Source organism: Abramis brama, assembly GCF_963993115.1.
Source record: "Abramis brama genome assembly, chromosome: 5".
In the NCBI taxonomy this organism is placed as follows: Eukaryota; Metazoa; Chordata; class Actinopteri; order Cypriniformes; family Leuciscidae; genus Abramis; species Abramis brama.
The window spans coordinates 35,092,858-35,108,303 of record NC_139967.1 but is presented as its reverse complement, the minus strand read 5'-3'; the positions used below and the strand labels follow the sequence as shown (position 1 = coordinate 35,108,303).

The window sequence follows — 15,446 nt, the reverse complement described above, 5'->3', positions numbered from 1 at the left end:
AAGATTGAGAACTTAGGAGAATCCGGTTCCCCTCTCTGGGTGATATCTCTTTACGATATCTCAAGAAACCAGGTGCTACCCCCCTGGGGTACATGGATTGGCCCAAACAACTCTAAACAATATTTGTATAACCCTTTTTGTTCTCGCCTGGGTATTTAAGGCTGGGTGTCAGAGCAGTCTTTGGGACCCTTTACCAGGATCATCCCCCATACATTGCTGTTATGTCAAACATTACTTACTTTTAGAGTCATCTTTGAGTAAATTATGTCATGTATTTTTCTGAATGGGCTTTTAATCATTTACTTCTGTAATTGGCATGATACATTTTTACCTGACAAATAAATGTTACATCTTGATTTATTCAGAAATCATTCATTTTAATAGATTAAAAGTGCAGTCTGGTGTTTCCGCAAATCTTTGTCCAGGATAGATCAAACTGAAGGCACTTTGAATGGACCATGGGGCACATCTTAGGAAGACCTTCTGATTTCTGACTATTCCCTGACTTAGCATGTTGTACGCTGCAACTATTATAAAAAAATTACACCTATGGGTGAGTAGTGAGCGGCCGCTTAGGGTAAAATAATTGCACTGCACCCTCTGACTATTTCAGGACTGGCTAGTTTGTGATCGTGAGCGCACAGTCGCGACGTGACCCGCGAAAGTGTCACTAGGTCCGTAATGAACAAATATTTGAAATTATGAGATGCCCAGAATAATCAAAGATCTAAATTAATTCATAATCAATATTTATGATTATTTTCTAATCAGAAACACAATCTAAATTTGATTATCATTTGAAATTGGAGTCAGATTACGCATAGAGCTAAAGTAATATTGAAACTAAATTCCAATAAATTAAGTGAACTTCACTGGAGCGCTGAAAAGGCATACACGCATTATACCTTCGCCAGGTCGTTGGATTCCGTCGTTGGGCCAACGGATGGTCCTTGCAAAATCATGTAAAAACACATTCCAGCAAACATAAGCATAATCAGAGCATATTAACACAAATACAAAATGACTTTAAATATAAGACACAAACAAGATACTAATCCAGATTATGAGGAAATTATTGATTATCCAAAAACCACATTTTATCAATGCAGAAAAAGAAGTAAAAGATGTAGAATTTCTTAATTCTATAGGTATAGTATTCCAGTTATGTGCAACTCTATAAGAAAAGTCTGACTGCCCAAAAGCACTTCTTCAATATGGTATTAAACAATCCACTCTAGTAGTGGCTCTAGTAGATGAGTTATAGTTTATGAACACTTTAAATATCTTGCATTTAAATTATACAATGATCATACTATCCTTACTAAGAGTGGTATTAAACACATAGGCTTAATATTAAGAAATATACATTGTGCAATAAAGAAGAACTCCAAATCAAGTTTAATTTTAATATTTATATAAGTCTCAAGCAATATGTCAGTATATATATTAAAGGCACTATGCAGTTTCCGTTTTTCTCAAACAGCGACCCCTAGAGTCGCTGTGGAGTACTTGTATTTAACGTTACTGTCGTAAATACCACTCATGCAGAGCCTTCTCTGCACTCTTCCGACCGCGCTTTCTTCGTTTTCTTTGTCAACTCTGTCATGATTCACGTCTGAAATGTGTGCTAGTGTCTTCCATAGAGGCTGAATCATATGTTGTTGATGTATGTGATGTCGTGCCGTAAAGCAAGTCTTGATTCTCGCGAGATTTGTCAGGGTGCCACCTCTCAAACTTGCATTGCTGGTTTTGCCAGCGGCGTCCCCCCCTCCCCCCTTTCTTTCATTCTAACTAATCTAGCTTTCTTTCTTTCTAACTAATCTATCTATTTATCATATCTAATCTATCTTTCTTTCTAACTAATCTATCTTTCTTTCTAACTAATCCATCCTTCTTTCTTTCTTTCTTTCTTTCTTTCTTTCTTTCTTTCTTTCTTTCTTTCTTTCTTTCTTTCTTTCTTACTAATCAATCTTTTTTCTTTCTCTCTTACTAATCTATCTTTCTATCTAACTAATCAGTCTTTCTTTCATTCTATCAGTCTTTCTTTCTTTCTTTTTAACTAATCCATCTATCTTTCTTGCTAACTAATCTATCTTTCTTTCTTTTGAACTAATCCATCTTTCTTTCTTTCTAACTAACTAATCCACCATTCTTTGTTTGTTTGTTTCTTTCTTTCTAACTAATCCATCTTTCTTTCTTTCTTTCTTTCTTTCTTTCTTTCTTTCTTTCTTTCTTTCTTTCTTTCTTTCTTTCTTTCTTTCTTTCTTTCCTTCTTTCTTCTAACTAACTAACTAACTAACTAACCAATCTTTCTTTCTTTCTTTCTCTTTCTTTCTTTCTTTCTTTCTTTCTTACTAATCAATCTTTCTTTCTAACTAACTAATCCATCTTTCTTTCTTTCTTTCTTTCTTTCTAACTAATCCATCTTTCTTTCTTACTAATCCATCTTTCTTTCTTTCTAACTAACTAATCCACCGTTAATTTTTTCTTTCATTCTAGCTAATCTATCTTTCTTTCTAACTAATCCACCTTTCTTTCTTTCTTTCTTTCTTTCTTTCTTTCTTTCTTTCTTTCTTTCTTTCTTTCTTTCTTTCTTTCTTTTTAACTAATCCATCTTTCTTTCTAACTAACTAACTAATCCACCATTCTTTCTAACTAATCCACCATTCTTTCTTTCTTTCTACCTAATCTTTCTTTCTTTCTTTCTTTCTTTCTCTTTCTTTCTTTTTTCTTTCATTTTTTTCTTTCTACCTAATCTTTCTTTCTTTTTTCTTTCTAACTAATCTTTCTTTCTTTCTAACTAATCTTTCTTTCTTTCATTCTTTCTTTCTAACTAATCTTTCTTTCTTTCTTTCTTTCTTTCTTTCTTTCTTTCTTTCTTTCTTTCTTTCTAATATTTCTTTCTTTCTTTCTTTCTAACTAATCTTTCTTTCTTTCTTTCTTTCTTTCTAATATTTCTTTCTTTCTTTCTAATATTTCTTTCTTTCTAACTAATATTTATTTATTTTTCTTTCTAACTAATCTTTTTTCTTTCTTTCTAACTATTCTTTCTTTCTAACTAATTTATCAATCAAAATTTAAAAGACTTTAAACATCAAACTACTTAAAACTTCTAACTACTTTAAACTTCTAACTACTTTTAACTTCTTCAAACTCTCTGGTCCGGCTTTCTCAAGCTAACTTAAAGTTTGTCTCAACAAACTTTTTTTTCTAGTTGAAAATTAGAAATGTTGTTAACTAACAGAAAAAAAGTTTAAGTACTAAAATTACTAAAACTGAAATAAAAATGAATGAAAGCTAAATAGAAATATTTTAAAAATATATATGGGTGGGATTATGGGTGCATTTTAAATAGATAAGTGATGGAGAAAGGAGTGCAATGTTATTTCAGAACTCTGTTTTTCTTTTTCTTTTACAGTGTAGTGTTGTAAATGTAGCACTACTACAGTTCCTGTAACAGCCGTGGCCATCTTTATGGAAACTATACCCTCTTACCTTACATAACCGGACTAGACATTTCCCCAATGGCCCCTGAAGCCCCCAGCCCTGGACCCCAATGTGCACCGCTGTTAAATAAGCTGAGCCCTCCCAAAAGCAGAGAAAAACTGCCTGCTGCCTTTCCTTCCAAATGCGTAATAACTCACAGGCCAAGCTTCTCAGTCGACTGCGGCTGCTGGCAGAAACCCACCCAACATACAGTAGAGCCCAAGTGCTTACAAAGAACACACAGCACTTTCTCGTCTTTTTTTTTACGTTAGTATTTTCCCTTTTCTTTCTTCCCCTTGTTCTCCCTCTGTCAATATCACAAGAGAACAAGCGCTGGAAAACAGAACAGAGTTGCTTGAGCTGCAAATGGCCCAAAACGTTCTTTGTGAATGGGTGGGGTGAAGGATGGCTGGGGGCTTGTGGAGTTAGTACAGTGCGAAACACTTGGCCAGGTGGTGTGGGGTAAAGGATTGCCATTGCCACCACTGGCCTTTTGTTTGGAGGACCGGGGTCAACGGGTTGCAGAAATCGCTGCCCGTTGCTTAGCAAGGGCGTACTGGGCCGGCAGATCTGCAGTGCCACTGATCCGTGGCTGTGCCTTAAACAAAGTCCTCGGGGAGTGTGGTGGCGGTTGAGCATGGTGCTCCACTGTTTGATGTCAAATAGACTTGAACAAATTGCATCCTGACCGACTACACTCTGACACTTTCTTCACACGTTCAAACAGCGGTGAACCAGAAAATGCAAGCTCAATTAACAGATGTGCAAGGCACACACACGCAAGACACAAGCAGACCCTCATGAACAGGTACGCAGACACAAGGCAGAGCCTTATGAGACTTGTGAATGTACACCAATGATTTGCTAGACATTTTTATGACATCAGAAGACAAAAATAGTTAACTAGTAAACTGTTGTACTGCATCTGGTCTGGCAAAATAGCCTATATCTTTTTTTGTAATTTATCTCAATCCTGTACCAGTACTCAGCCTAATTAAATGGCTGAATTCAGTGGGTGAATTCAAACTGAATTGGTTAAACTGATTGTCCGCAACTCAATGAATAACACTTTGACTAATAAATGAGCTGAGAGTTTTGTGTTTAACAAGGATTTTCTGACTGGTATTACAATACACAAGTGTTCAAATGTTTAGGGTCATTAAGTTTTGATTTAATAGACAAATGTGTTTATTCAAAAATAACACATTGCATTGATCAAAAGTGATTATATACTAGTAAATATATTTAGATTTTTTATGTCTACTATTTCTAATATATATATATTCTTTTTAAATATGTAAATGTCACTATTATTTGCAAAATCTTGAAAAAGATTTGAAAAATCTACAGCTTCTTTTTTATTTGAGCCACATGGAGAACACATCCAGCAGTTCCAGGCAGAGAGAAAGACATAAAAACAACATCAAGCCAATAACATAGAGCCCACTGGCCTGAGTGCCAGCTATTGTGACCATTCACTTACCGTCTCACAGTTTGGTTAGCAAACCCTACGTGAGTCATAAATCTTTACTGCTACTTTCTCTGTATGTGGTCAGGGCATGAGTCAATGATTATTGTTTAAATTAATGTAAACTGCTGTGTGTGTGTAACTGTGGCTGTGTATGTTTGTGTTGTTGTGTGCTTCTCTGTGAAACCTGGTCAAAATACTCTTCAAAAAATGTAAGAGTGAACACACACTTACACACACAGTGTACTGTAACATCCACAAATATACAAATAGGAATTAACAAAACTGTACCTGTGTTTTGATGATATCATCATCACGGTGTATTTTCAGCGTATATCCTCGGTTGCAGGTGATGGTGCAGCGAGCTCCATTGAAGTATCCAGGACTGTTACACTTCATTTCTGCATTACTGACCATCGGCTTCTGACATTCAATGGCATCACACGAGTAATGAACGCAACTGAGGGATTACAGAAATTACCATGTATTATGATGATATGAAGTTAAATGACCTTATCAATTCTACTGGGTAAAATGTCCTTTTACACCACTTATATATTTTACTTTAACCCTCTATTGCTTCTATTAAGGTGCGGCCACATTTACCATTATTCTGCAAATTTTCGTGGGGGAAATCCTGTCAATTCAAAAGAAATTGTACAAGCTGGTCACGTGACAAACAGAAAGCTGCTTGGCGTCACAGGCTGGTTGTATTAATGAATCGCATGATGAAGGAGAATACACTGGAACAGGCTTTAATAATATACTGTATACAAGGTACACATGGAGAAACACAACAAAACTCATTTGTAAACGAAGACGGACAGAGACTAAGGTAGAACTCAGGGTATAAATGCATTGGTCAAACAAAGGGAACTAATGAGATAATTATTATGAGACAATACAACAGTCAAAGGAACAAACTACAAACTGTGTCACATGAAAAAGTAAACTTTACACTTGGACTGCTTCCAAAATCGCATACTCTCTTGAGTAAATACTTATTTTGAATAAGCAATTACTTCACAACTGCTAAAGAAGTATGTTCTAGTATGAATTTGTGTAGCATGAATGTAATCTGGACGTACTACATTCTCCATGTTGTATTTATCATGTGACCTACCAGCGTCAGTTACGTTGCTTCACTGCCATTCATAAATCCTCTCCCGTGGCCTTATGGGTAAAGTGTCCATCGTATGCACACTTATGAATCTCTCGGGAAGAAGTAGGTAATCCGGGTACTTTTTGCCTACTCTTTTATGAGTACTGTGAATTCGGACATACTTCTTTTGTCACATGCTGTTTTTCTGCCTACTATATAGTAGGGAAGTATGCGATTTTGGATGCAGCCTTGGTTTGAAAATGACTACTGTGTGAGCTGTATACTGTTGACAGCAGAACATTTTCGGCAATGTGACCGCACCTTTATGAAAGCAAAACTGTGCAACAATGGAAATGAATTCATCAAATTCAATCAAAGAAAGCTTTACTATTACATGACAGAAAATTGGCTTTTTTGTTTTTAAATTGTACTTAAATGTTAAATAGGTACACCATTTAACTGTGATTACAACTGATAAAATAATATAAATAAATAAAAAAGAAACAATAAAAAAAAAACTAGATCATAACTGCAACATTTACTCTATATTACTGCATCTGTATCACTTCCACTGTTGCACAAATTAATTATTTAACAAGAAAACACATTTTGCAATCTCGCATACCAAACAAATAATTTATATCACTATTAAATAAAGTTTGCTCACTAACAAATGTGAATCATATTTTTAATGGTTGAAAAACAAAAAGCTTTGCTGATGACTGTCAGGATGTAGCGTGACCAAGAGAAAGCTTTTTATTGTTCAAAGTCATCCCTTCATTATTAATAATTTTATTGTCATCTTTCATTCATCATGTGCTTGCAAAGTGAAGAAAATGTATTTACCACACATTGTGTAATAGAGGATTAAAAAAAAGTGTCATCAACATATCTTCAGAAACTGTCACTATTGCATTAGACATATAATATTGTAATATCTGATCTTAGACTACATCTCAGCGCTAGTTAGATATGCTAAGGTCTGGCAAAACATTTACTCTCAACACTGACATGAGAGGGAGCAATGGTAGATTATCTACTCACCTTTGGCCCATGGGGTTATAGATTTCATTGCTCTGGCAGCCGCTGATAGTGATGGGGTCAAAATATTGAAAGGAGCGCAGCCCAACACCTGAGATGGCCACCAGAGGAGAGCCGAAGCTCACTATAATCGCTTTTGTCCGGTAGAAAGCAACGCTTAGGTCGTGACTCACAGGAATCACCATTGGATTGTTCCGGCAGCTCAGCCTCCAGTCCCCTACAACCATCCAGCCATTTCACAATATACAAAACAAAATTCACCTTCCACTTTTGTTTTCTAGAAACACACAGCTTGGAGTAAAAACAGTGTTAACATTTTATTGAGATGGGGTGAGACTGACCAAGAGGGTGGGTTTGCTCCTTAGTGTCCACCAGCTGAACAGTAATGTTGTGTTGTGTTGTGTCAATATCAGCTGTTCCATCAGCGGCCAGATGGATAATGACAGCAGCAGCCACCATAGGATGGGCGTAATAGGCCTTTTGAGAGATGAAAATATGCTCACTGACAGTCATTTCTATTGCTTTATTGGTGATTGTGACTTCACCAAGTAGCATTTGCTCCTAGATCAACATATTTTATTGATTAAACGGTCATAAGCATATTCTTAACTCGAGTCTTAAGGCCAGTTCACACCAAGAACAATAACAATGAAGATGTAGTTCTAAAAATAATTCGAAATATAAAAGAATAGCAGAGTTCACACCACAACTATAATGATAACATCATAGAGGAACGACATCGTTGGAATCACTTTTAGAATGATTTTTTCCAGCTGGTGAACAATAAAAACATTGATGGACAATCAGAATCCATCCTGCTTTAAAGAGCTCAAGCATTTAAAGCAGCAGATGACAAAACGTCTCAGGTAACAACTGTAACTGTAAGGGAACAAGATGTTGTGTTGGATGTTACACGCTATGACCAGGAATCTATAATACGCATCCGGACCAAACAATGTCAGCATCTGATTGGCCGACGCAAGTCGATCACAGGCATGCATGAAGTATGGCAGGGCGATGCAGTGTCTCGAATCCTTTTCAGGGAACCATGGTTACAGTTGTAACCTGAGATGCTCCTTTTCAAGGGAACTCACACTGCTTTGGAAGATAAGACACTATGGGAATGTTAATACCTACTCCACAGTACTGAAAAGTGCCTGTCTAGTGTGAATCCTGGCAAGCACAACCTAGGACATGAGCACCCAAGACCCCGGTATGGAGTCCAAGTCTAGGTCGTAGAACCTCACAATGTGTGTGGAAAGGACCAGTCGGCCACATCACAAACTTCTTGTAGAGATACCCCTGACAACAAGGCTTTGGAAGCTGCCATACTTTAGTTTGAATGAGCTCTGACAGCTATAGGTGAAGGCTGTCCACATGCCTCATATGCAAAAGAAATAGCCTTGACTATCCAATTGCACATCCTTTGCTGGGAGCCTTGTCTAGGTAACTCGAAGCACACAAACAATTGATCAGACTTTCGCTACAGGGCAGCTCTGTGGATGCAAACATCCAATGCCCTGCCTGGGCATAACGAGTTTTGCTTCTCCTGGTCTGACGTCTGAAAGGAAGGAGGGCAAAAGGCCTGCAACACTATAGATTGTGCAACATTAGTGGGGAACTTAGGCACGTACCCTGGTCTAGAGTGTAGAAAAGCTTTCACCATGCCAGGTGCAAACTCCAAACACGAACGGGCAACCAACAGGGCCTGAAGGTCTCCTACACTCTTTAGAGACGTAATAGCCAGAAGAAAATGTTTTTTGAGGTTAAAAATTTCTCTGCAACGGCTTTAATGGGCTCAAAGGGAGCCGTCGACAGGCCTTCCACAACAATGGCCAGATCCCAAGTCAGAGCCCTCGTGTGGCTTGCAGGCCCCAGTCTCAAAGGACCATGAAGGAAAAGTAACACCAATGGGTTTCTCCCCAATGACTCCCCAGCCAAAGGGGCATGGTAAGCAACTACGGCCACCACATAGACCTTTAGAGTGAAGGGGGATAGCCCTGAGGAACCAATCACGCAGTTAACTGGGTCCAACTGACAATTTTCACACCATGGAATGATAACTCTCCACTTCAAGGTGTACAGTTTCCTCATGTAGGGAGCTCTAAAGTTAAATGGCAAACCCACAGTTTGAGAAGAGACATCAGGTCTAAAAACCATACTCCGGCCACCCAGAATGGTGCTATTAATTTTATAGGGAGACCTTCCCTAGAACTCCCGGGAGCAGAGCGATCAGAGAAAAGGTGTACAGATGCAGCCTTGGCCACGTCCACTTGCACCATAGCATCCAACCCTAGTAGGGCTGGATGCGTGAGGGAGAACCAGATCGGACAGTGGGCTGCTTCTTGAGACACAAACAGATCCACGTCCGCCTGGCCAAACTCCCTCCAAAACCCCTTCCTCGACAGGATGTCTGGTCCCTGATTCAGGCACCCAGGGATGTACACTCCCCTTAGTGAGAGCAGCTTGCCCTATGACCACAATAGGACATGGTGCACCAATTTGCAAAGTGGGCATGACCACAGACGTAGGCGATCACTGATGTGTTGTCTGTCCAGATAAGCACATGATTACCCCTGAGGTCTGGAAGGAAATGTTTCAAAGCCAGAGAAACAGCCATCATCTCCAGGCAATTTATGTGCCATGAGAGATGGCGATCCTCAAGGCTTCTTCCACATCACCAAGGTATGCAGGCCCTTGCATGTAACCTTGATCATGCAAAATGTGTTAACCCCTCATGGTGGTCTTGAGCCACCACTGCAAAGGTCTGTACAGCAGGCCAAAAGGTATAACGTTGGACGGAGCTGGCATCAAACCTAACAGTCTGTGATTAAGTTGCTTAGCTTTATCGTTTATGGCTAAAAGGATCGCTTTGATACGAGCAGCTGACAGTCGTGCCAACATCATCGTCAAGTCCCATACCACTCCCAGAAAAGTGGCCCTCTGTAGGGCTGCAATGACGTGTCGACGTAATCGATTATGTCGATCACTATAGGACAAACAAAAACAAATAGACATGCAATTATGAACACAGAGAGCTTGCTGAAGGCACAGAAGCTGACATTGTTTGGTTTTGGGTGTGCTTTATAGCTTCCTGGTCATGACGTCACACACTATGCGATGAAATCCCGCCATGCCATTGGACTGATTACGTTCCCCTAGCGCCTTAACTTCAGACACAACACAAATTCTCTTGAAAGAGAACTGCCTTTAGTCCTTACCATTAACTACTCTTACATCTGGAGAGAAATGAATTCCTCATGACTCTTCCAGTCATTTGTGATTACAGTATAAATATTTGTTCAAAATCTTAGTTTTTTCTTAGAAATTGTGCTTATAAAGAGCAGTTTCTAGCAAATGAAATAGAAGTTTTCCATGATTCCTATTGGAAACCTGTAGATTGATAATAATGTTGTATTAGTTTCAAACTCTAACCTTAAAATCTGATTGGTTTATAAGAATGTTGTTTCAGGAATATGTACTACTTGGTGAAATAAAGGAAAGTCACATAATTATACTGGTTTATGCACTTGATGCAATATTACATAAATCTTTTCAACTGAAATCAAAAACAGAATTACACCACAATTAGCCATCTCTTACCTTTAGCCAATATTGTGAAGTCCAGCTGTGCTGCTGAGACTGCTGACAAGGAAACCAAGCATACTGAGACACACCATGTGACAGGTCAAACACCTTCGACTGACAACTCTGAGTGAACAAAGACAAGAGATTTTTACTGTTTTTATCTTTCTTATTGAATGCGCCATTTAAATTGTTGAATATTTTACATTTGGCAAATAACTAAGGACAAGTGATGTGCGTCCTAATTGCATGTTTTCAAGAGGAATCCTGTAAAAATGTATAGCAGTTTCCACAAAAATATTAGCAGCACAGACTGTTTTCAACATGGATAATAATAAGAAATATTAGTTCAGCAGCAAATCAGCATGTTCAGCATGTAGCTTTGCCACCACAATATATTAAAAAAGAAAATTGTATTTCATAATATTTTTGTTTTACTGTATTTTTGATCAAACAATTACCTAGTTCAGGCATGAAAATCTAGATGGCGCAGGCTGATAGGTCTAACTCATTTGGTAGCAATCACATCATTATCTACATAGCGCAGCTGATTGGTTGTTGTTGTATCAGTGACCAGTGAGCTGTGGCTCAACATTCAAACGAATACCGGTAGTGTTGCTGTTAGCAGTCTGCAGCGCACTTTCAGAAACCCTCCACCTTCCCCCAGCTCCACCTGTATAGATCTGCTACGGGTGTTAAATAATGTATGTTACATGTGCAGCAGCAGTAGCATGTCTTACATGCTCACAGCAATGTCTGTGAATGTGTTGGCAGTAGCAAGCCTCGGTACTTGCTCTGCAGCAGCAGCAGTGTAGCAGATCTATTCCGCCAAGACCAAATACATTAACATTGCCATATCCATTACCATGCCAATCTCTATTACGATACCAATCTCCTGAGAGTTGTCCTGACAGAAATACAATTATATGCTACTGCTTCTATGAAAAGGTCATTTAGACCATCTGGAAGTTTACAATTAGTCCCACAAGTGGCCAGGTTAAGTGCCACTCCAGATCAGTCTGAAAGCCAGTGAAATCCGGGTGAACAGGGTGAACTGACCTACTACTCTCTTTTCTGAGAACTGTGAGCACACCGCAATAGGATTAGAACTGGCCAGAACTCTAGTAACTGTTGAGTTTCAGAATTACCCACATGAACATTTTTGAAGTTCACCAATCATACAAGCTTACAGGGAGGGCCATGTTGGATCCAAATGAAAGTTCTGTACACTGCCGGTAACAGTTTTCTGACATTAACGGCAACATTATATCAACAAAAAAGCTCAACACGACTTTAAAAAATATATATATTTCAAGACAGAGCAAAAAAAGAAACTTAAGAAATAAACACCAGGTACTCTTCTATGTAACGTTTTGTTCAGTGACTCGTTTTATTTATTTAGTTTTCTTCCTAATTTTCATTATGTCCTGATTAAGATGTACATTTTTCATGTAAAAGCCTGGTTTTTTTTTATTAGCTCATTTTCTAAATCTAAATGCCTTTCTAGTGGCATTTTAACAGAACAGCTAATTCCTAGTTGAAGTCTTCTAAACTTTTCGCCCCTGTTTCACAGTGAATTATGTCGAGTGTATTTCATTTCACTGTAGAATAATGTGACAGAGAACCTCACTGAACCCCTTGAACCCAACTGTGGGGTGACAGTGTTGCAACGCTAGGTGACACTGGTGAGCCGCACGTTTCCTCACAGAGTGAATGCCACTAATTATGTGTTCGATGTTTGTGTATGTGCAACAGCATGCGGGAGCAGACATTTTTTATTTTCTGTAATTAATTTGTCTGATTTGCTTCATTAAATGAGAAATGATTTTTCTTTCCCCATAACAAACTTTTTTTTTTTTCTTGTTTTAAGCATAAACTCAAAACTAGAGATATATCTGAAGATTGTTTCTGATTTTCAAGTAAATTGTAAATATAGATTTTTTTTTTTTTTGCTGAAAATAAGTGACGATACTTTTGCAGATTTTTGCAGGGTAGGAAAACAATATTAATACAGGTCATTCTTTGTTAGTGTCATGGTTTAATTTTTTTAACAATTTAAAACATTTCACCAGCCGTTCTTACATTTCGTATGGACATAATCTTTCTAGACAGAAATGAATTTGTCTCTCAAAGTGGAATCATCGTACAGTTCACAGATCTAGAGGTGATGTAATATTACATGAATTAGATTGAGAGACCGGCAATTCACTTCATTCAATACTCTAAGACAGCTCTGCGGGGAGAGAGCTGACTGGAGCAGGGGGATTCATAAAATCTTTTTCATCTCTAAATGCCTTATAAAATTTGAATGAAACCGTTACAAAATTAGCTGCAAAACTAGATAATTCTGATGTAATGCTTAAAAGAGACTTAGAAAGGGAAAAATGAGGTGCAAAAAAGAGAATGAGAGGATATTCGTTTCTGCACTCCTCGATTCGCTCTTCCAGTCTCCTGAGAATCCTCTCTCTCTCTCTCTCTCTCTCTCTCTCTCTCTCTCTCTCTCTCTCTCTCTCTCTCTCTCTCTCTCTCTCTGCACTCCACAGTAACCTCAGTGACACTGTTCCCCATTCCACCACCACCCTTCCATTGATTCAAGTACACTACTGTACGCAGTCCGACGAGTTCGTACTAAAACTCTGTTGGCTGCTGTGCCACACAACAAGTGGAGAAGCAATTAGTCATTCTGATTCAGTGCTAACATTGATCACCAACTGATTCACTTAAGCTGCAAGTCTGTTTCCAACTCGAACGGATTTACATTAATTGAAAAAAACTTGACCATGAAGTGAAAGCACAAACGCAACACAAAGGTTTATTGGCAAAACTAACTATTCAAAGTCATTGCAACCTGTGTGCCACCATTTCCCATTATGAGCCACAATACGCATTTTCAAGCAACAATGAGGTTCAAGCTCAACTGTGAAAAATGGGCATTTCTCAGTGCCATAAATCCTTAGGTTGCGCACAGCGTGATAGGAATAGTTTTGTGACATGATTAATTCAGGAGCTTGCACGATTTCGGGCGCAGGAGACTCGCGCTCCACAAACATCACGAGAGGGGGGAGAGGAGGAGGAGAAGTGGCCAATAAAACTGTAAAATTACAAATGTATCATGTTGAAATATTCAGGGAGTAAAACAACACAGTTGTTTAGACGTCCTTCAGAAAGAGCCAATTCTTTACTACTTCCATGTGTGAAGGGTTAGAGCAATATCTCAAATCTCTCCTTAACAGAATGTGCTTCTCAGCCATTTATTGTGAAAAACTGCACATTTCAATCTGACTTCATCGTCAATATAAACACAATATTTTAGATCTGAGATTTTTCTGTTCACTTGTGTTCATAAATAATAACTGCTCATTTCAATAAGGCACCATTTCTCCTTGAAAGACCCCATAAAATGACTTAGAAAGTGGTTTCCTTTCCTGTGTTTATGTGTTTTCCTATTAAAACTGGAAGTTTGAATGGGATTTTTTTTTTTTTTTTTTAATAGCCATTATCCTTCAGTTTCATTGCAGCCATGCATAATGATTTGCTTCTTGCTAGTCAATTACAGGTGATATTAGTTGGAGGGACATTCTCATTCTTCATTTGTTTAGTGGAAAATGATGCATAATAATTAGTTTTAATTAATTCCAGTTGTATTGAATTTAATAAAAATGTTTTTTTAAATACATTTTTTGTTTTAGTTAACGATAATAAGTTTCTTGTTAAATGAAATACAACTAGAAAAAAATAAAACTAAATAATATTAGATTTAAAAATGAGATTTTTTTTACTAGATAATACAAATTTGAAATAATTAAAAACTAAAGCTGTACTAAAATAAATATCAAAACAAATAGTAATATTTAAACAGAACAAAACAAAATAGCAAGAACATTTTACTCAAATTAAAAAAAAATATTAAAAATATTAATATTTTTATAAACTCAAAATTTTAAGAAAAACTACTTAAAAACTACAGTAGTATATAAAATGTACATACTATATACTATACATAATACAAGAAAAATTGTTGATGCCATCAACATTTTATTGGGTCTTCAACACATCCTACAGGGTGTAAAGTATGTGCACATGTGAAGGTATGCTTGTAAAAGTTCATCCCCTGGTTTCACAGACGTGGCTTAAGCCTAGTCCCGGGCAAGCAACTTGCACTGACATCTTAAAATATGTCAGTGCCATTGTTTTGTCTCAAGATGCACACCAGTATTGTTTATATCTAAGGCATGTTTATACAAGCTACTTAAATGTATTTAAATGTCCAGGCCTAACCCTGGTTTAATCTAAACCCTGTCTATGAAACCAGGCTAGTGTATCTTTAAGCATACACAGTAAGTATGTGGTCTCACCTTCGTCACTGCAGGATATCCAACAGCCACCTCTGCTGGACAGTGCATCTTCTCCTCATTGGACACCTGCACCTCAGTGGCCCATTGATCCAGGAAGCCGCTTGGGGTATAGAGACCACAGTCCCTTACACTCGCCTCCCGCTCAAAGTCCTCACACACACCATCACCGTCGTAGAAGTAACACAAGCTGGGCTCATCTTCAGAGGAGAGAGGCAGAGATGAACAGGTATGAGAGCAATACTGAACCACTGCATAAAAATCCCATTTCAAATGCTTAGATCAGCAGACTGTTATAGTTAGTATAGCAGTTAATCTCATCCTCAGCCTTAACCTTAACCCAGTGGTTCTCAGACATTTTCAGGTGGCGGACGACTTGTGAAACAAAATTTTCAGACCACCTAAAACCCTC

General features: G+C 37.9%; 1 protein-coding gene across 1 annotated transcript in view; it reads right to left on the bottom strand.

Moving 5' to 3' along the window:
- The window catches only part of pappab (pregnancy-associated plasma protein A, pappalysin 1b), a gene marked incomplete at its 3' end in the record, with an annotated part of 110,031 nt that overhangs the window by 41,833 nt on the left and 52,752 nt on the right, over positions 1-15,446 (bottom strand). The window contains exons 10-14 of the mRNA XM_084115092.1: positions 15,038-15,234; positions 10,701-10,808; positions 7,439-7,574; positions 7,101-7,314; positions 5,246-5,414 (exon numbers count right to left, since the gene is read on the bottom strand). Coding sequence (XP_083971218.1) covers positions 5,246-5,414; positions 7,101-7,314; positions 7,439-7,574; positions 10,701-10,808; positions 15,038-15,234 — 824 coding nt within the window. The remainder of the gene's footprint in view (positions 1-5,245; positions 5,415-7,100; positions 7,315-7,438; positions 7,575-10,700; positions 10,809-15,037; positions 15,235-15,446) is intronic.